Genomic DNA, 21,337 nt, shown 5'->3' on the forward strand with positions numbered 1-21,337 from the left:
AACACCCACTCGAAGATAAAGTTACACAGTCAACACCTAAACCGCACAATCGTGCTAGTACAAGTTTAACGCACAATTACTGTGCAAAGATATGAAGTTACTAATAATTATCATTATCACAACGTTGTACACACTATTACAAATAACCAGATCCAGCAAATCGCCGAAACAATTCAATTTAACTTAATTATGAGCTACTAATCAGGCGCCGGCATAATGCTCACTTCTCGATCAACTTAAACAACATGTGCTGCAATCTGTTGACGCCGAATGACAACATAAACATGAGAAACGCGTAGCGCACAACCTGCACGATCGTTGCAGGTCGGTTGGTAGCAAGAAAGAGATTCAGCTTATCGTAAAAAAATAAAAACCGCACCCGCACGATCGTGTGGGTTCGGGTGGAAAGGGATACACCAAATATATCAAAAGAATTTACACCAAAGGGCTCTGTCATTTATTTTATTTATGTGTACATATTTTTTATTTAGCAATTACGCAAAGCATTCTGCATTCAAAGAAGATCAGAATTTGGAAAGAGAATTTAATCCTGAACCCTTCCCTCACAGAAAATACAGGTCTTATGCAAATGGCTTTGGATGACTGATGTCCTGTGAGTGTGAAACAGTCTGAAGAAAGACTAAAAACTTGTTGTTTCATATACTAAAGTGAGTCTTTGGTTCATGCTATCCAATAACTGTTGCAATCTCGTCGTATAACAAAACTGTGGTACGGTAATAGTTGATGTTTAATTCTTCTCACTAGGCACACAATGAACTGTAGGTGCTATGACATCCTCCAGGACACCTGGAGCAACTTTTGCCAATTGTGTAGACACGACGCCCTATGAAGTTCCCAGATGGTCCGTAGTTGCAAACGTACAGCTGGGTTGTCCACCGACTTGTCTCATTGTAGACTGTGTAGCCACAGCCAATATATTTTGTGTTGCCCCACACTACCTGTGAGTAGTGTCCCGTTGCTGCACTGAATCTGAAAGAAGATGATGATAATATTGATAATATTACACAAATTAATAAGTACGTTTTAGAGAAGATGAAGGGTGAATGAAGCAGAAATGCTATGAAAGAATATGTAGGATGTCTACATAAGTTGAAAAAAGCAACTTGGCAAACGGAAGGGGGCAAGGTGTTTATAAAAAAGTACAATATCATTTGAAGGTTATATAGGTTGCTCTTTCATAAATCTTTTCATTTCCATAAAATATTTATAATCCCCCAATCTAATTTTTTATACTTATCTGGCAAATTGAATGCTAACAAATCATCTTGTTCTACAAATGTTGTAGATTTATTATAAAATATTCTTCAGCTTTATTCAAATTATATAATTAGGCATATTATTTCTGATTAGAAAATTTTTGAGACTGTATTTGATCTGTTAATCTACTTATATAAGAAAACCAAACATGTAAAGGAGGGTGCTAACAAATTTCAGTTATTGTAATCAATGTGAAAGACACACATACACAACTATAACAGCGAAATTTTATTTTAGATAAATTAGTCTAATAAATATCATTAGCACAACTGAACAGTTCAATATAGTTTTTTTTTTTTGCCTGAAATGGGCAGCACAAAGAAGAACAAACAGGAGTGGTATGAAACTAGTTGAAATCTGCAGAAACTATGACAGGATCTCAAAGTTAACACATTTCAAGAGAAGACCAAATAAGCTTAAAACTCTGAAACACCCAAGCTGGGAAGGACAGATTGGCAACTGGACCATGTCTGTAGGGATAAAAATTACCACAGAAAAATTTACAATGTGAAAGTTCTGAGGGGGACAGATACTGGATCAAATCATTATGTGATAAAATAAAAATTAAATCACCCATTGACAAATAAAAACTCCCACCTCATAAACTGATAAATAACAAGGAATACGAAGAACAAACAAGTATTATAAAAATAACATATAATCTACAGGAAATGCTACCCCAGTCGAAACAAACAGCTGAACAAGTACCCCCAATAAATCAAAGGAAAAAAAACACCAATGGTATATCGATGAGTGTGATAAAACAGTGCTATATAGACACCAAGCCTAGTTAAGGTAACAGTGTCATGAAACAGAAGAATCATCCTTGGAAATTTCTGATCAAAGAAACATAACCAAGAAAATAATAAAAAGGATTAAACGAAAATATCAAAAAGATATACTACTAATGACAGAAACAAATTGGGAGAAAATGACTCAAGGAATTAGTACAAAATATTTACCAGACACCAACAGGGATATGTCCTGCAACATTAATGTTAAAGGATAAAAATAATAAGATAGCACACAGCAATAGAAAAAATACATAAGTTTTAGCAGAAACATTTACAAAATTACTAAATTGCAAAGATTCCTCCAAAACTACTTCATATAAACACTTATTCCCCTATTAAACCACCAACAGAACATATAAATCCATCTACACTCCATGAAGTATACAAAATGTTGAAAGAGCACAACTGCAAACCAAGTGGAGAAGTTCAAACATTTGTGGAACTTTGGAAACATGCAGCACAACCAGTAAAGATACCATTGCATCAATGCATAGTGACAATCTGGAACAAAGAAGAACTACGAAAACACTGGAAAACAGCTGTAATCCATCCATTACACAGAAAAGTACACAAATGTAGACAACTGCAGAGAAATTCCCTTTTGGGTATCCCATACGATCCCATACGATGTATTGACAAGAATTCCATGCAGTCATGATAGAGATCAACTTGAACTGGAACTAAGAGATTACCAAGAAAGTTTTAGACCCTGGAGAAGATTCTCCAGGGTCTAAATACTGCTTGGTATAATTAATTTGAAGTTGGTAATGGAATACCACAAAAGAAAAAAAAACAATAAGTTGTAACCTTTGCAGATTTCAAAAAAGCTTATGACTGTATCCATCCCAAATTAACAAAAATGATAAAATTAACAAACACTAAATCTGAAGTAAAGTTCAGATGGGAAATACCTGAGTCATTTACAATTAAAACTGGGTTAAGTCATCGAGATGGTTTATAGCCATTACTTTACAACTGTGCTCATGAGTATGTGGTAAGGGAATGGTACAACGACAATCCAAAAACGTAAGAACTGGAACTAAAAAAGATCAAATGGACTTAAATTGCTTGGGCTTCACAGAAGACTTATTGTTACTAGCTAATAACATTCAAGAAGCCAGAAATCAAATAACAAGACTACAAAACACTTCACAAGAAATACGACTCCATATATCATTTTTAAAAAGACTGAGGTAATTGTAGCAGATCCACTAATAATCAACCACATACCTGTAAATAATAAGAAAGTAAAAATAGTACAACAGTTTAACTACCTTGGACAAATTGTAATGTGCAACTTGGAAAAGAAACCTTCATGGAAAGAAAGAACTAGTAAAATGATAAAAGCTCAAAAAGTAACATGATCTACATACAGTGAAAATGTCTATCAACCGAAACTAAGTTAAAAAATTTACAAACGGCGGTTCAGTTACAGATGAAGAATGAAAGAAGTGAAACTATTTTTAAAATCGCCCAGGAAAACATTTAAACTGATCATAACTACATAAGATAGGTTTTGTGAAGGCAGGTACAATATTAGGAAAAACAATATGCACGAAGCAGGGAATGAGATATCTCGATTATGAGATTTATTTAAGAATTAGGAGGGATACAAGCTTTAATTAAGCAAACAGTTCAGCATCTTACAAAATGTTGCTTATACAGATATACACGAAATGACATTTACATACTAACTAAGTAAATGGTAACATAGATGCAGGTTCAAAGAAACAGTGGAGAACACAAAACAGTGTGGAAATACCTTCAAGAGGATGTGAAACTGTGCATTAAGGATTTGGTAAAAAACGAATAAAAACAATATGAATATTACGGAAATAAAACAGAAATTTACGTTGGGTTGACGTTATAGTTCATCAGCATGTATTACAGTAACTAAGAGCAAAGATAATACAGTAAAACCATTCTAAGGTTTCTTTAAATTTTTGAATAGTTCACGAGACCCATCAATCCCACTTCGATACTGAAAGGTAACGCCTCAGAATTTTTTATTATGTTCTCAGCATCGGTTGATGTACTGCATGTCATGCATATTTCTTGGTCGGCTTGTATTGCATGTCATGCATTTTTCTTGATAGACTTCCAAGCTTCGCTAACGCAAATTGAAACCCTTTTTCGCTAGAGCGCTCCGAATTGTAGCGTGTAAAACGGCGGTATGTAATGTAACTATGTCGGTGCTTGAGACACAGCGTGTTGTTTCAAGTTTATAACTGTAGGAAACTGAATCGAAGAGTTCGTCCACGCATTGAACACCCTCTTCTTCAAAATGACAATGCCAGACCGCACACGAGTGCTATGACATCTGCAAGAATCCAGTCTCTTGGGTTCACTGTCATCGGTCATCCTACATAACACTCGCAACTTGGCCTCATTAGATTTTCATATATTTCCAAGACATAAAGAACAGGATTTGGCTTCGATAGTGATTTAGTAACGCAAGAAGGGGTAACGATGTAGCTCTGTCGACAAAGCTAAACATTCTACACTGACAGCATCAACCAACTCGTTGGAAGAGATTGCTCGTCGCCGGAGTGACTATGTTGATAAACAAATTTGCAGAAGTGCAGAATAGAGGTGTAGGATGTTACTAAAGTTCTTTCTGTTTAAAAGGCTTTAAAAGTTTTCGCATAAAAAATTCGAAGGCGCTACTTTTCAGCACGCCCTTGTATATCACCAGTTTTGATTTGCAGCTGTGAGTGACGGTATTTTCATGCTAAAATATTAAAAAGAGCTAAACGTTCCCCAGTGACCATTGGAACAATACGTGGTAGCAGCTACTACTGGATGCAGGGAAGTAAATAAACTGGTCTCATAACAAGCCAACTGGAGAATATAATTGTAAGAGCATTGAAAAAGAAACACTGATAGATGAGACATACAATCAGACAAATGGATTCTGGATGAAGCAAGAAAACTCTCTATTGGCTTCCAAGAGATAAAAAGTCTTTTAGATGATGGTGAGAATATGATTACTGAAAAAATACAGCAGCAACATGAATGCATGTATTTTAAGATTTTAATGGAGTATAAGCTTAGAGCAGTGGTTCTCAACTTTTTTTTAGGCCATTATCCCTGAGTGCAATCAGACATTAGCTAGTACCACTACCTTTCCATCCCCTTTCCCTCCCCCACATTATTACGAACTTAATCATCTAACTAAACTGTCGAATGAAGGACTTTCTTGGAACACTTTTATTTTTAAAACGATGAAAGATGAATGATATTTAGTTTTGTGTGTGCGGAGGGGGAGGGGGGGGGGTATGTTTGGAGGCTGTTAGTAATAATGAAGGAGGAATTCATGGTGCATTGCAAGTGCTACCCACAACTTCTTCTGAGATAATGAAGCTAACTATCCACAGTGAAGGTAGACACTTGCTACAAAACATACTTCCCCTGCATTACTCCTCTCCATTGCAGCACTAGCTTGACCTACACACTGTAATCCCATTTAAAATCAAATAAAGTTCAGATGTGTGCAATATACTTATTGTTTGTGAATCACTTGATTGCTGTACTCCTTACTTCTGAACTGGCAAATGTTGGATGACTTCAGGATGTTAATGCTTTGTGTCTAACCAATCTAATAATAATAATACTGTGTACAGCCTTATGTAGTTACAGCTGTGTTGTGCTGTCAATAATTCGTTTAACTGTTTCAAAGCGAGTAACAGGCGACTTCTAGTACTATCTACAACTTGGAGAAGACATTTTCTTGAGGTATTTAGCATTTGTTACGTGTATGTCTCATTTCTATCATCAGCAATGTATGTGAAAAAGCACAACTTATGTTCGTAATGGGTGGGCTTTGTGAGGAACCTGTAATCTCCACCCAATTAATGCTAGTAACTGAGAAAAGTATTGATAACTTATATAATCAGTATATGATCTTTTGAAAATAATTTAGTTTTGTGACTGAAACAGAATTGAATTCTTTGGTTTTCAATCAACAGAAAATTTCATTTTACGCCTCAGGGAGTGATAACCCCCCAGGTTGGGAACCACTGGTGTAGAAGAACTATCTGCCAAGTAGTCAATGTCACATGGATAATGATTGTTTGTCTCATAGATTTGATCTCCACTTAAGCGATCTTCGATGTCATGAGAAATCGTAGTGTCTGTCGGTTATCTGATGTATTCAATGTCCCACATAATCAAAGGTCTTAGTGATAAACTAAAATAAGATAGCTACATAAGAGAAAACATTACTTTCTTCAGAATCGATGACGCATTTTTTAAACATAGTTTTACTTCCAAACAATATGCTGCGATGAATCAAGTAATATGTCACTTAACTAAAGACGTAGTTCATTACTAGACAATATTTTAAGGAAGTTCTGTCAACAGACATTTTGCTAAGGATTTTTCTAATGTTATAATGTTAACCCAACGAGATGATAGAGTGAGTTTAAGTATTTGTTAACCTAGGCGTTACTTGAAACCAAAATACATAATTTCTAAGTGGCACTTAATTTGCATTACGTATTTCTCTTTCATTCATCTCTGAAATTTATGTTTCAGCAGTTCATTGAGCTCTGTCGGATCTGTAGATATAGATTAGTTTCATCAGGAAGGATGAGATACATTGTACTATTATATTTGTCTCCTCATTTGAAATGTTTATTTAATCATTGTTTATTTCATGTAAGTTTTGTATTATTTATTGACTTATTTTCTGAAAACTTACCTATTGCTACTTCTGCTGGAAACACTGGAGTGTAGAAATCTTGTCATCAGATCGTGCCCAGTTGTATCTGATGCACAGACCAAGTACAGATGACTGGTTTTCTTAATGAGTATTATATGTGGTTTTCTACTCTTATATGTAGGATAAAATAACTGAAATGTCTCACCATAACTGCATACACGTCATTCAATTTAATGTCATTCTTTGTTATTCAATCTCATATGTACATCTCTACACCTAATCTTGGGTCTGCATTTTATAGGAGTTGTTAATTTGGCAGTTAATTATGTTGCGTTACTTCGAAATAACCATTCATCTATGAATATCAGGTAGCTGTGTGAATATGCTGTTGTCACCGTGTCTAACTGCTTTCCATAACATTGTGACTGCATTTTTAGGTCAGGTTAGGTTAGGTTAGAGTTATATGTATCTATAAGAACAAACGCAGATTATGATTAAAGTAGGTAGCATCGTAAATAGGTAACTTACTGATATTTGTTGACATTGTTTTTGCTGAAAGCTCTGACCTCATCATACCAAGCTTGAACCGCTGTCGACCACTCAGCTCCTCTTATTGGTCCTGTGGTGCTGGAGAGATAGACGTTTTGACCAACTTTAAACCTTTCTGAAACAAAACTTCAGAGTCAATAAATGCATGTTGAGAACGCTAACAGTGTGAAGATAGTTGTTACATCGAATTTAAGAGAACTAAGCATGTGCTTCTAGTAATTAAAATTTATACAGTTTCATTATTTCCAATTTGGATTACTTTTCTTATGAGCTTAGCAACGCTGTGTTCAAACAAAGGACACAATTTCATCTCTTGTACCACCCCTACTTCTTTGTTATCCTATCCATTATTTTCATAAATTGTCTTACTTCGGCTTTGGCGATTGGTCTATTATGTTGAAAGGGAGAGATCATGGATCAGTGGTTTATTTTTATCTGATGGCGAGGCTTATAGTGAATGCTGTCCTCTTGCCACAAATCAGGGTCGTTTTCTTGAAATCGAAAATTATTAGTACTTGAGTGGAAGTAAAACTGCACAAATAATTGCATTTATTGGTCAGTGAAACACACATGCACTCTCTACAAAGCCTAAATTCCACTCATTACCAGTAATGTTCATTCATTGGTAACTTCATTCTTTGCTTTGCTGAAGTGATACGTCTTTCATAATTTTTTTAACCATTGTCTCTTTTATAAGAATATCATTGTAAAAGTTTTTTTCAAATTACCGCTACCAGTCACAAACTTTGTCAACTTGAAGACATTATGACTATTTTTCGACCTTGACTGTCTCATGAAATATGTGAAGGTCTTTTTAAATAACCGCTACCAGTCACAAACTTTGTCAGCTTGAAGACATTTTGACTATTTTTCGACCGTGACTGTCTCAAGAAATATGTAAAGTTTTTTTTTTTAAATTACTACTACAAAGTTTGTGACTGGTAGCGGTAATTTAAAAAAAAACTTTACATATTTCTTGAGACAGTCACAGTCGAGAAACAGTCAAAATGGCTTCAAAGAATATCATTTCGCTATCACTCTGGACAGCATCAAGCTGATTGTTGCCGAAGTGATGTATAGTAATTTCCTGCCAAATATCAGCGTTATTATAAGCGGAGGACATCCTCGGATCACGGAAGAATGGGGAAGAAGATTGGCTGGGCGCTTTCCGAGGAAACGTCGAGCATTCACAGAAAACGAAACTGAAGCGCTGTCTTTGTAAATGTAAGTCCAGTTTGCTAACCACTGCTTCAGCCTCCTCGATCGGTAACTCACTTCGAGAACTCAGTGAAGCTCCATGAGCTGGAAACAAAACTTGCAGACATCGTCACCCAGAGTAAAAAAGTGGCTGGAGAATCTTTTACCAAGCCTTTATTACCTGCAGCAATGGTTCCTGAACGAATACGACAAACAGACTGCCAATAGGGAGTTCTCAGTGAGAGCTTGTGATAGACTGGGGAAGCAACGGATTCATTGTATTTTTATGAAGGCTCCGACTTCCCTCACCACGCGCGACCGGGTTGGCGTTTGTGGCTCTTCACTTAACGTTTCCAGCACTTCCGCTAACAGCTGGAACCAAAGGAAAAAGGTTCCTATACATTTTGTGCAGGTTTTGCTCCACAGCTTGAAAATAAATTGTATTACAGAAAATGTGAAGCACCTTGAAGATGAGCAGGAAACTTAATTGGTTGAGAGGACATGTGATTGCAAAATCGAGCCATATTTTACAAAGAACTTGGTAGTATGAGTTGACTTATCAGTAGGACTCTGCGTGCAGTCTGGCCTGGAAGCATGCACTGATTCGGTTGGGTAGATAGTCACAAAGCCGTTATGTTCTCCTCTGAGGCAAGTAAGCCTACGACTGATGAAACAAATCCTTGATGTTTCGGGTACTGACACTGGGCTGTAGTTGACCTCCCAGCTGGCCCCACACAGTATCTAGCAGGGACATATTTGTCGTCCTTGCTAGCCATGGGAGTACCTCAACACCACTCAGACAGTTCAGAGAGGCATGTGCCATTAGTGGACGACCATTATGCTATTGAAAAATGGTGTCTCGATCCTGTAGCATCAGAACTAACATGTGGCAAATCAGAGATCTGTGACGTACCTCTATGCCGCCAGAGTGCTCCCAACCACCACCAGACGTGACCTGAAGTTGTGCTCGTTGGCTCCCCACACCAAGACGCCAGGAGTAGCACTGGCGTGCTTTTAAAAAAACACTGGAGGAATGTAACATCTGCCCAGATCACAGGAGGACGTAGAAATATACATCGCTGAGAAACAACTAAGAGAGGAGAGAAGGAATCCCACTTCGGTTTCACACAGAGTACTCTCTAACACTGGACCCATATTTAATTTGCTTTTCTCGTGAATCTCTCGCCCAACAGAAAGTCTCAAGCGACTGGAAAAAAGTGGAAATGACTCCTGCATACAAAAGGTTAAAAGAACGGATCCGCACAATGTCAGGCCAAAATCTTTAAAACCGATTAGCTGAAGAATTCTTGAGCATATTTTAAGCTAGAATACAATAAATTTCGTGGGGCAGAAAAACCTTTGCCCAGAAATCAAGGCCGGCCCGTGTGACCGAGCGGTTCTAGGCTCTTCAGTCTGGAACCGCGTGACCACTACGGTCGGAGGTTCGAATCCTGCCTCGGGCTTGGATGTGTGTGATGTCCTTAGGTTAGTTAGGTTTAAGTAGTTCTAAGTTCTAGGGGACTAATGACCTCAGATGTTAAGTCCCGTAGTGCTCAGAGCCATTTTGAACCAGAAATCAACACGTATATAGAAAGCGTCGCTCGTACGAAACTCAGCCTTTCCTCACAAGATATCATCGAGCGATGGATGAAGGGCAACAGGCAGATTCCCTATTTCTAGATTTCCGGGACGCGTTTGACACAGTACCCCACAGCAGGCTATTACTGAAGGTTTGAGAATTCGAAATATGTTCGCAGATGTGTGAGTGGCTCGAAGAATCCTGGAGAAGAGTGCTCATCACAGCCAAGGGTATCATCAGGAGTGCCTCAGGGAAGTGAGACAGAAATACATACATATAGACGATCTGACAAACAGGGTGAGCAGCAAATTACGAGTGTTTGCTGATGCTGTTGTAGTATATGTAAAAGTATCGTTGACTGTAGCAGGATGCAGGGTGACTTAGACAGAATTTGTGTTTGATTTGATGGGTGGCAACTCACTCGGAGTGCACAAAAATCTAAGTTAATGCAGATGAGGAGGGAAAACAATCCTGGAATGTTTTGAATAGTGTTGTGGTGTGCTGCTTGATACAGTCAAGTCGATTAAATAACTAGGTGTACCGCTGCACAGCGATACGAAGTGGAGTGAGGACGTAAGACTGGTAGGAGAGGGAAGGCGAATAGCCGGCTTCGGTGTGTTGGGAGAGTTTAAGGAGAGTGTTGCTCAGCTATACATTTAACATTAGTGCACTCTATTCTTGAGTATTGTTGGAGTGTTTGGCATCCCATCCAGCGCGGATTAAAGAAAGACATTGAAGCAAGTGGCAGTGGCAGAGTCGATCAACACGTGAGCATTATGGAGATACTCCGTGAGCTCAAATGGAAATCTCTGGTCTTTTTTCGCGAAACACTGTTGAGAAAACTCAGATAATCAGCTTTTTCAACTGACTGCAGAACGATTCTGTTGCCACATTTCGTGTACCGACCGTGATGCAGAGTCACGGGTGGAGAAACATCTATGATAGATGGTGGAGCAGAGCTCGTATTGGTCAGAATAATCTGGAGTTCACCATTGTAAGTGTGGTTGCAGCGGTATGGCCGCTGGTTGCCACGTGATTGCCCGACATCCCATTTTGAAAACAACAGTTTCATAGACTTATAACAAGCTCTTTGTCAAAAATACAACTATCTTGAACTCACAGTGGGCGGCTTGAGTCGCACATTGGCCTACGTGAGTGCCGGAAGTACTGGTCTCAGCAAGCAGCTTCGCTGGCATAGTCGACTGCGGGGAAAGCAGGCTGCGGTGGCAGCATGCTCCGTCAGCAAAGGAACTGCCAAGCCAGGGCCCTGGCCAAGGTGACCGCGGTTGTAGAGGTTCCTATAGTTACTTTAGTATTGACAGCTGTGACGGAAGTGGTAGGAAAAAGGCCGCATTGGACGCACGGTTCGGATTCAGCCAATCCCACAGCCCAGCGGGCATGTGCAGCCTGAGTTGCCAAATCTCAGTCCACAACACTTTCGCTTGTGCCTCAATTTAGTTGCAGTGAGTGAGCCTGTGTGGTTGCCACACGCTCTGTTTGTTTCGTTGCAGTTTAGGAGTTACCGTATTGTTTCTGTGACCGTTATTTGTTACGTCTTACTTAACATGTCGGAAGAAAGTACATCGAAAGTTATAAGTGGAATAGTTCGACGTCGTTCTCGTGGACAGGGGATTGCTTTACGAGGACAGTGTAGAGAAATGGTTTGTTCGTTAAGAGCTTATTTTGAGAGTAAGAAACTTAATAGTGGCCCACTACTCTGTGTTATCAAGGTAGTGGACAGAACTGCAGCAGTCCCGAATATGAACAAAAGCACTGTCATACAAATTGGGAAGGAACTGTTTAAGACAGAAAAGAAAGTTGGAGAAGCATCCAAACTTGGTACACACAGGAAGACAGGTTCCATGGATAAGCGTGTTACAAATTTAGATTTATTTGCAGATGATGTAATTTGTCGACATGTTTACGATTATTATTGCATAAAGGAGCATTCCACAATCTCAAAGTTATTAGTGGTACTTAAAGAATTAGGACTTTTTCAGGGCCGTTGAACATCGTTATTCACAATTTTGAACAATGTAGGATTTCACTACAGACAATTTTGCGGCCATAAGCTATTGATGGAAAGGGAGGATATTGCTGCATGGCGATGCCGATTTTTAAGACAAAATATTTAGCATAAATGTTAATGAAGTAGTTTGGCTCGATGAAATGTGGGTAAATTCTGGTCACGTAGATAATCAGGGGTGGACAGACAAGACGATTAAAGGAACAATGCAGATGCCATCTGCTAAGGGGGGGGGGGGGGGGGCACACTGATTCTGCTGCATACAGGCACCTCGCAAGGTTTCGTACCAAACTGTCTCCTTCTCTTTACATCGACGACGACAGGAGATTATCATGAACGTATGAACCACATTACATTCACAAAGTGGTTTGTAGAAGCTCTAATACCAAATCTAGATAAACCGTCAACAATTGTTTTAGACAATGCTCCATATCATTCAGTTGTTGTTGATAAAGCACCTACCATGGCAAAGCGAAAGGAGGAAATTGTTAATTAGCTTGAGCGACGAAATGTAAATGTATCTGATAGCCTTAAGGATAAATTTCCACAAACCGTAATTTCCAAAACATGAAATCGACGAAATGGCAAAAAAATATGAGCATAAAATCGTCAGCCTGCCACCGTAGAATTGCCACTTCAACCCTATAGAGTTGATATGTGCTCAAACTAAAGGTTACCTTGCCAGAACAACCAAAATTTTACGCTCCCCGCAGTAGAAGGACGCACTAAAGAAGCTATTACTCACCATTACCTCTGAAGGCTGGAAGAAAGCCGTCAAACACACGCACAACATTATGGAAGGAGCCTGACAGGATGAAGGAGCTTTGGAGACTTCAGTGGAAGATATGATTATCTCTTTAAATGGCAATAGTGACACCGAAACTTCAAGTGTCTGTAATAGCGACGAGAGTGATGTCAGTGGAGTTTTACCATTATCCACATACAGATGCAGCACAAACGGATTCAGCTACACATTTGGACTGCGCAGTTTGCACTTGTAAGTACTGGCATAACAAAATTAATTCACACTAAGTTTTGAAATTTTAAAATGGCAGCATTATCAAATATTAATTCCAAAGACAGTACATTTCTAGAATTCAGTCTGTGCATACTACAGTATGCAAAATAATGTCTGCAATACATTGGCCGTTTTTGTATTGTTTTTATTTCTCAGAATGGATGTTGCCCAATTTAAGATACCAAACACGCATTACTTTATTTTTTATTGTGTTGGAAATAAGATGCATATCAGAAATATATAAGGTCTTTACAAATATAGAGATCTATTGCCTATCGCTATCGTACGCGAGCAGACGATTGCGCGTCTTATTATTTACAGTCCTGTATCTAGCGTTAGAGGTCTTCGACACAGCTAAGGTTTGAAACAGATGAAAATTTGATGTTTTCTTGACACTTCATTCGCATAATGTGTACACCTAACTTCAATAACAAAAAACTTTCACCCATGTTGAAAATTTGATAACGTCGTCGGAAAGTTGTTTCTTGAAAACTATCGTTTTATTGCCTGCATAAACATTTTAAAAAAATAAAAATGTAACCATAACATATTGAAATTATTTCACAATGAATTACAGCCGGCTCCACATTTAAAGATCTAATAGTTAGCGTGTGTGAGTGAGTTGAATGAAACATGAGATTACGCGCGAGTTTCGTGGGAGACTTGGCAACTCTGTTACTCGCTCACCTGTGCTACTTCCCAACTGCCAATCATACAGTAATTCTGAGTGCACTATAGGACCGACGAGCACGTTTTAGAGCGCAGAGCGCCAAGGCGCGTGCGCAGGTGAGCTGTGGAGCTCCAAATGAGCGGCAATATACAGAGTTGCAAAAGAACGAATAATTCCTGCTTTCATGTTAACGACAATGAATGGAAATAGAGCTCTTGCAATCGCTCCACTACGTCGATCCTGGAATGATTATTATTGGTGATGAATAGCCTTCTGCGACGAGTCATTTCGTACTTCACAAAAGGGTTTAAGATTGGCATTACCTGCAGGAAACGTCGAACAATCAACGCTCTATAACGATCATTGAAAGTGTAAGTAGTGGCTGTGTCAGCACTATAACGCGGTGATTAATTTTGTAGCACTTTTATAACTGTTTGCCGACTGGATGTCACTCTTAACTGAATGGATCGCATCCACATGATGACTGTAGTTACTTTTTGAGACTTAGTTGCCTCGACGGATTACAAACAGTATCAACTGAAACTAGTGTAGTATGGTATTTTCTGTTGGGCATTCCTTCTCCTATCAACATACTGAATTGCTATGTCAGTCTCCACAAAAATTTACAAACGATCTCCACATAGCAACAGATGGATGATTATTGAAATCTCTTTAGCTAACTTTTTCATATTAACATTTAAAAGTGACGTATTTTAAACCTTCTGGAGAAATGCTCACTTCTTGTGATTACACACTGAAATGAAGACATTACATATTTATTGTAAACAATCAATGTTGTGATGCATACCTATCGCAAAGAGCCGTAAATACTTCCACAAGGCAGCCATGTATTCGACATGTCAGTGGGGTCAACATTCCTCATTTTATATTTACCGAATCTCAAAACTTTCAGAAGGCTGTATTCCTCATTGACTGCCGCCCCTTTTAACGTGAGCAGATACTAAGAGGAACCGAAGAAAGCCTGATGAGAAACTCAAGCTCATCTCGTTGTGTCGCCTGATACATACGCCCTATAGCGTTTTGTTGCTGAAGCGATAAGATAGGCGCGGCCCAAGTTTTCTGTACGAGAAGATACATGATAGCTAGTAATTTAAGAAAATCATCAAAGGAGTTGTTTAGGTACATGTGTACCATCTGACGAACTGTGGGTATCTTAAAGAAATGTACGTAAATTTGGAGAAAGGAAGATATTGAGAATCCTGTAACAACAGCGACTGCAGGTGAAAAACATGTTATTTCTAGCCAATGGCATAAAACTGACTGATGGTGATGTCTGAGTAGATACAGAGAATGCAAACCACAGATTCTGAAAGGATGCAGACACATGAAGAACACTACGTGTCTGACGTCACTCATCACTGATCTGAGTAGTCTGTTATCACTCTTTCAGAGGAACCTGACTTCACCTTCACCTACTGATGGAACTCACCATCGATCCAGATGCAGAATAGTAGGCAGCTATAACTTCAGACACTTAAAACTGGTTAGGCTACAACTCCTGCTACACGGCCACAGACTCTTGTGAAGAGAGTAATAAATGCTACCTACTCACAACACAACGGACTAATCCTTCCATTTCACCGGAGGTAACATGACTCTTGGCTCAGGTGCGGGACGAACGTTAGCGAAATATACACACAAAGGCAACCAAGAGCACACTAAGAGTAACTGGCTGTAAATTAATTTTTAACCCAGAACAACTACTCTGAGTGGTACTAGCCTGCGTTTTAATTTCCTTGTTAAATTTCAATTGCTTATTAATAACAGAGTTGTTGATTTTATTACATGCAGTGCTCCATTGGCCACTTTACCGTAGTTTAATCTATTATCAACTTTCTAAAGTTGCTCGTTGGAAATTTGTATCCAGTGGTCTGAAAAATACAAATCGTTAAAATATCAATACTGGAAAGTCTACCATATAAATTTTGCCGGTGTTGGCCCTATCAGTCTGTTCGTCATACTCTAGTATTGGGTGAGGTTTTATTGCTGGTCGAATCTATACTTTTCTTAGTCTACGATTATGCAGTGCACGAAACGCCTAGCCGATTTTTATTTTCATTTATAAACTACGAGTTCAGCACACAGTGTACCCTTATCTTCTTAGCGCAACTGCCCACATCTAAGGAATGATTATAAAACGTGCTCAGCAGACTGTCAATATAACTCATGATCACGAGAGATTAGTTGTGAAATTACCTGACATTATTCTTTCTGCTATTGGTTGTCATGACAACTTCTCTATTATAGTCGAGATTGATCTGACTCTGGTTTCAGAATTTCTCGCTCTATGTGTACGCTTTAACCTTTTTAATAATTTTAGTAACACAATGCGAAAAGTTTTGCACGGGCAAAATAAAAGAGGAATATTCGCTATTACTCAAAGGAAATACTAAAACCGCACCACTTTTAAAACAGTACAAATGAAAACATGATTTGCGGTTATTTTCTGTATTATTGATAAGTAACTTAATTTAAAGAAAATATCAGTTCTAACAGCTAGTTCTAACGTTTTCTGGTACTTACCAACATCCCTGCAAGAGTCATGATCAAACGTGCACTGGTCAGCCCAACGCTGGGCAATCCTTGCCAATTCATCGTCCCACACCTGTAAAAAAAAACACAGTTTTCCGCTTACAACCGTATTCACTTAGGTGAGCAAGTTCTGCAAGTGTAACAATCCAGTTGTTACAATTGGGAAGGGTTACCTAACTATATAGATAAGCTGTTCATAGACCATTGTTTTAAAATCACACTCTAGACGGTTGTGTGGGCGGTGTGTAAATCATTGTACAAATGTGATCTCATTTCCGAAGTAGCACTGTTCGGTGTAACAACAAGCGGTAATATAAGATAAACACATACAGATTTTACAAGTGTAACTTATTACTTTATTTCAAAATATTAATTCTATCAAGTAAAAATGAATCAGTTAATTAAGATAACTAAAGCTTTTTTTATATTAGAAGCTATCTTTCCAATTAACTTGAAAAATGTTTGAGAGATATCATATTTATCAACACCAAGAGCTGCTGATGAATTTAACCTTTGGTTGCTGACGCTGCAGAATCATCATTATCAAACGACGTAAAATCATTTACATCATCGTGTACAGTACCATTCTTACTGTGGCGTCAACAAAACCAAAATTAAAGCCATCCTGCAACTTTTTATCTTGATTTCTGTATGTGTGTCCATTCCTTAACCTCGTGCGAGCATTCGCACGGGCCAAGCTAAAATAATAAAATTAGCTTTTTTTGTTTCATTTATGTTGATGCCACAGTAATAATGGTACCATGATGCTGATTGTGTGCTGGCTGATGAACAGTTCGAGTGAAACTGGTAGCGGCTAAAAGTTAGCTGCAACTGCAGCTGTTGGTCGTTCATTAACATGACTTCTTCAAAATACGCTGGTGTCCAAGATTAAAGCAACAAAAGGAAACTTTGTAAGGTTGCATTTATTTTGCCACAAAACAGTGTAAACAGGTGATAGTAAAGTAGAAAAATTCAAAGAATACGGAACCCAAACAACTGCAAGATGCACAACGGTAGACAAAAATTTACTTCGTTTTTTCCACCTTAACGTATTTGCACACATGTTTCGACAGCTGATTAATGTGGTCTGTATGGGGTACGACCACCTCTGGCACCAATACGGGGCTGACAATGACGCGATATACTGTGAATGGTCGCATGAGTCTCATATTGAGGAACTGTTCACAGTGTCGGAGAATGGTTGGTGGATGCTGACGTGATACAAGCCGTCTCCCTAGTGCATACCAGACATTCTCTATGGGATTCAAATCGGGAGAGCGAGATTCCAAGAAAACATCAACTACTCGTGCTCTATGAGGTCGAGCATTATCGACCACATCTACGATATATGGGCCCACAGCATCTCGCAAGAACCGCGAATGAGGTCCCTAGATCTCGTCACGATACCTGACAGCAATTAAACCATGCCGATTCACCCGTACAAATTCATGAAGACGGATTCAAGTGGTAAACATAATCCCTGCCAACAGCTTTAGGAATCCTCCTCGATCTCGGTCTCTTTCCATAATGTTTGGGCACCGAAATAGTGTTCCAAGTCCCTCCACATGCGAATCCATCGAGAATCACTCCCCAGTCAACATTGACCCACTGCTCGACCGTTCAAGTGGCTTGTTGATGACTCCACTCTACATGTTCCCTTCTGTGAAGACGCATCAGAAGTAGACATACAGTATGTCTCCGACAGTAAAGGACACGCAGTCGAAACCTTCTGAACATCGTTTGCGTCGGTACAACACGTCCAGTGGATGATCCTAGCTCACATGACAGATGCCGTGCAGTACTAAGGCGGTACTGTCGTACCCTTACAGCCAGATAACTGTCTTCTCTTCCGAAGTCAAACGTGGTCGGCACATACCTAGTCTACGGGCTACCGTTTCTGACTTTATAAACCGTCGCGACATCCGAGAAACAACAGAACGATTCACATTAAGCCGTCGGGTCTCATCAGTTTGCAACTGCCCTGCTTCCTTTCTTTCTATGGCCTGTAAGAGGTCCGAGCAGATGTAATTTCGATGTATTGCTCATGCGCTGCCTGCGATATGCAAGGTATAAGAGAATCGCTAACCAGAGAGCAGTGTTGACTGAGTAGGAACTGTGTAGCTGTAGCAGTAAGTAGTTGCTAGTCTGGTGTCTGCTCTGGTCTGGTGTAGTGTGTCGTGTTAGCTGGGCCGGTCGCGGTGCAGCGATGCCGGAGCCTGAGTATTATTGTATAAGGTAAAAAGCAGCCTCGCGCATATCTAGTAATGTTATCTGAACTCCCGTGTAAATGTTTTAAAAATGTCCTAATAATAATCTTTGTCATATAAAGTAATTTTTGATAAGCATTCATTTCAATTTAAAGAATTTACTAATTTCTCCAATCCATGATCATTCCGATTGTTGGAAAAAAAAATCTGTTGCTTCCTTTCATAAATGACCAATCTATCGGCCAGCATTGCATAGAGCTGTGCCGTAAAAATTTATTGTAAGAGCAGGTATATTCGGCGACTTTATTGAGATAAGAATTTTTCCGTTTTTTATTCAGAATGATCTTAGAGGGCCATGACGCAGCACTGCTGTGGTCCAAAATTTACCAGGTTATTGAATTTACTTTTTATTACGAGGTTTAGGAATTTTTCTGTTTCGAGCTTACATTAAATGAGAAAAGGATTTTGTGGGTACATTAAATGGCAAACAACTTTTGTGTGGAAGTTAAATGCGGATGAATTTCTGTAAGGAGGTTATAAATGGGAACCAATTTTGTTCTGAGGTTACACTAAAATCAGAATCATATTCATATTATTATTTATTCAATTTTGTGGGGAGGTTACACTTGGCGACAACCGCCCAGGATCGTATTTCTTTGTGAATCTCTAATTTACTTAAATGTAGTTTGCATCTGGCGCAACGCATTTACTAATTTGTCACTTTTTCTTCCACAGATCATCGGCAATTATTGCTCTTTGTTGTAATTGTGTTTGTTCCATTTCGCTTTGTCTTTGTTTCATTTTGTGGTTAAATTTGATTTGTGAAAAATGCCGCGAAAAATTGTTAACAGTACATCGCGATGTGCAATGAGTGAAATAGTCGACTCGAATCATTTGACCGATAATACTTTCGACACTCAGTGTAATAATGATGATCCCCTAATCACAGATAATCAGTGCCTGCCGGACACTAGTATTGAGTCAAATCCTAATTATGGGCAAATAAATTCAATTATGTCCGCAGTAAATTTAACAATTGATGACGCAGCACATTCCGATACAATGAACGCTGCCGAGTTTGACACACCCGGTTTGCAAAATTTGAATTGTGAACAGATAAATTTTTCTCACGAAGATGAACAATGTAGTCAAAATACGTCAGATTTATTTGGTTCCGAGGTAGTGACCCACAGTGCATATCCGATTGGCAAAACAATTCGAAAATCACAGAATGACCAAATGGTTACACAAAACATGACAATTGCAGGTACGCCATCAAACAGCACAGAGAATAGAGTAGGTAATTTTGGCATGGATCAAGTTGTAGCATTATTACTACAATTCAAGAAAGAACAAGGCGACAATCTCAAACAACTAAATGAAAAACTAGACAACAATTCCAAACAGTCGAATGATAAGCAAGATAACAATTTCAAACAACTTAATGAACAGAACAAACAACTTAGTGAACAGATTACAGCCGTTGCCGCGTAATGTCATGATACTAAAGAACAATTACGTGAGGAAATTAAGACTTGTGCTAGGAGCAGTAGTGAAGAAATCAGATCTGTGGCTCAAGAATTAAGGAATACGCAAGCAGCTACAACGAAATTACTTAGAGATGAAATTAGTGCAGTCGCTAAACAATGCTCTGAAAACGCAACACAGTTACGCGACGAGTTTAAATTAATGTCAGCAGAACTTTCACGCACACTGGATGCAAAAGTAGACGCGAAATTTGACCAACAGAACAGCCAAATTGACGAACGTTTTAATCACCACTTACAAAACAGTGAAACGCGTTACCGTAAATTTATACACGAACAGAATAAAGTAAAGCAACAAGTCATGGAAACAATTACTGCACAGAGACAGGAAGATAAGCGTAAATTGTTTACGAAAGCACAAACATACGTAGACAACAATATTGCTACAGTATCAGACTAAATTAATGCTGTCAAACAGTTGAACACCGAATTACATGATGAAATCTCTGATCTTAAAACAAAAACAGACACACACACAGTAGACTTTCAGACAGTGACCCACAGACTTGAACAATTAGAACTAATACAGGATCCCGATGCCATCAAAGCAGACGTTAAGGAATTGAACAAAACCACACGTAAAATACAGAAACAAATTAATGCTTCTGATACTAAAAACGATGATCAGGTAAAAGCACTGACTGAAAAATATGATGAATTGGCCAGTCGTATTGACGTTATCGAAAGTAATAATGACACAAATCAGACGAAACGTCACCAGTTTCGTTAAATCAAACAACCGAATTCCAAAATTTACAGCAGACAATCAGTGAGATAGGTTGGTCTAATAATACATTACGTAGATGAAAAATATTTCAGCCTTTAACACATCATAGCACACGCTACTTTCCGAACATTTGTCAGACTCACACAGCCAGTATAATTTAGGTAATTTACAGAGAGTACATGAGTTAGATTCCGAACAGTCACAGACAAACAGATTATCATACAATCCTGAACCTGTAAAGACATACAGAGACGATAATTTTGATTACAAGCACTTTCTATCTGTGAGAAAATTTAAGGTATTTAATAATGACTGAACACAAATACACCCTTTGGACTGGATACGACAATTTACTTTTGAATTTTCACCGGCATTGCCTATAACGCAGAAACTAAAATTTATTTGTAGCGCGTAATTGGACTCAGGGGCTTCATTGCACTTCGATGAACATGTGCCGTAGCGTGCACAGGGCCCCGAGCCGTAGTAATGCTGTTTCATCTTTAGTTTTCTGCACTGCTGCCTTCTCTTC

The 21,337-nt window shown here is 38.7% G+C and overlaps 1 protein-coding gene across 1 annotated transcript in view; it reads right to left on the reverse strand.

Moving 5' to 3' along the window:
• Positions 1–465: 465 nt before the first annotated feature.
• The window catches only part of LOC126481450 (venom allergen 5-like), a 106,002-nt gene continuing 85,130 nt past the window's right edge, over positions 466–21,337 (reverse strand). The window contains exons 4-6 of the mRNA XM_050105221.1: positions 16,319–16,400; positions 7,264–7,399; positions 466–990 (exon numbers count right to left, since the gene is read on the reverse strand). Of these exons, the coding sequence (XP_049961178.1) occupies positions 762–990; positions 7,264–7,399; positions 16,319–16,400 (447 nt within the window). The 3' untranslated portion in view covers positions 466–761. The remainder of the gene's footprint in view (positions 991–7,263; positions 7,400–16,318; positions 16,401–21,337) is intronic.

The sequence above is a fragment of the Schistocerca serialis genome, chromosome 5 (assembly GCF_023864345.2).
Source record: "Schistocerca serialis cubense isolate TAMUIC-IGC-003099 chromosome 5, iqSchSeri2.2, whole genome shotgun sequence".
Taxonomy (NCBI): domain Eukaryota; kingdom Metazoa; phylum Arthropoda; class Insecta; order Orthoptera; family Acrididae; genus Schistocerca; species Schistocerca serialis.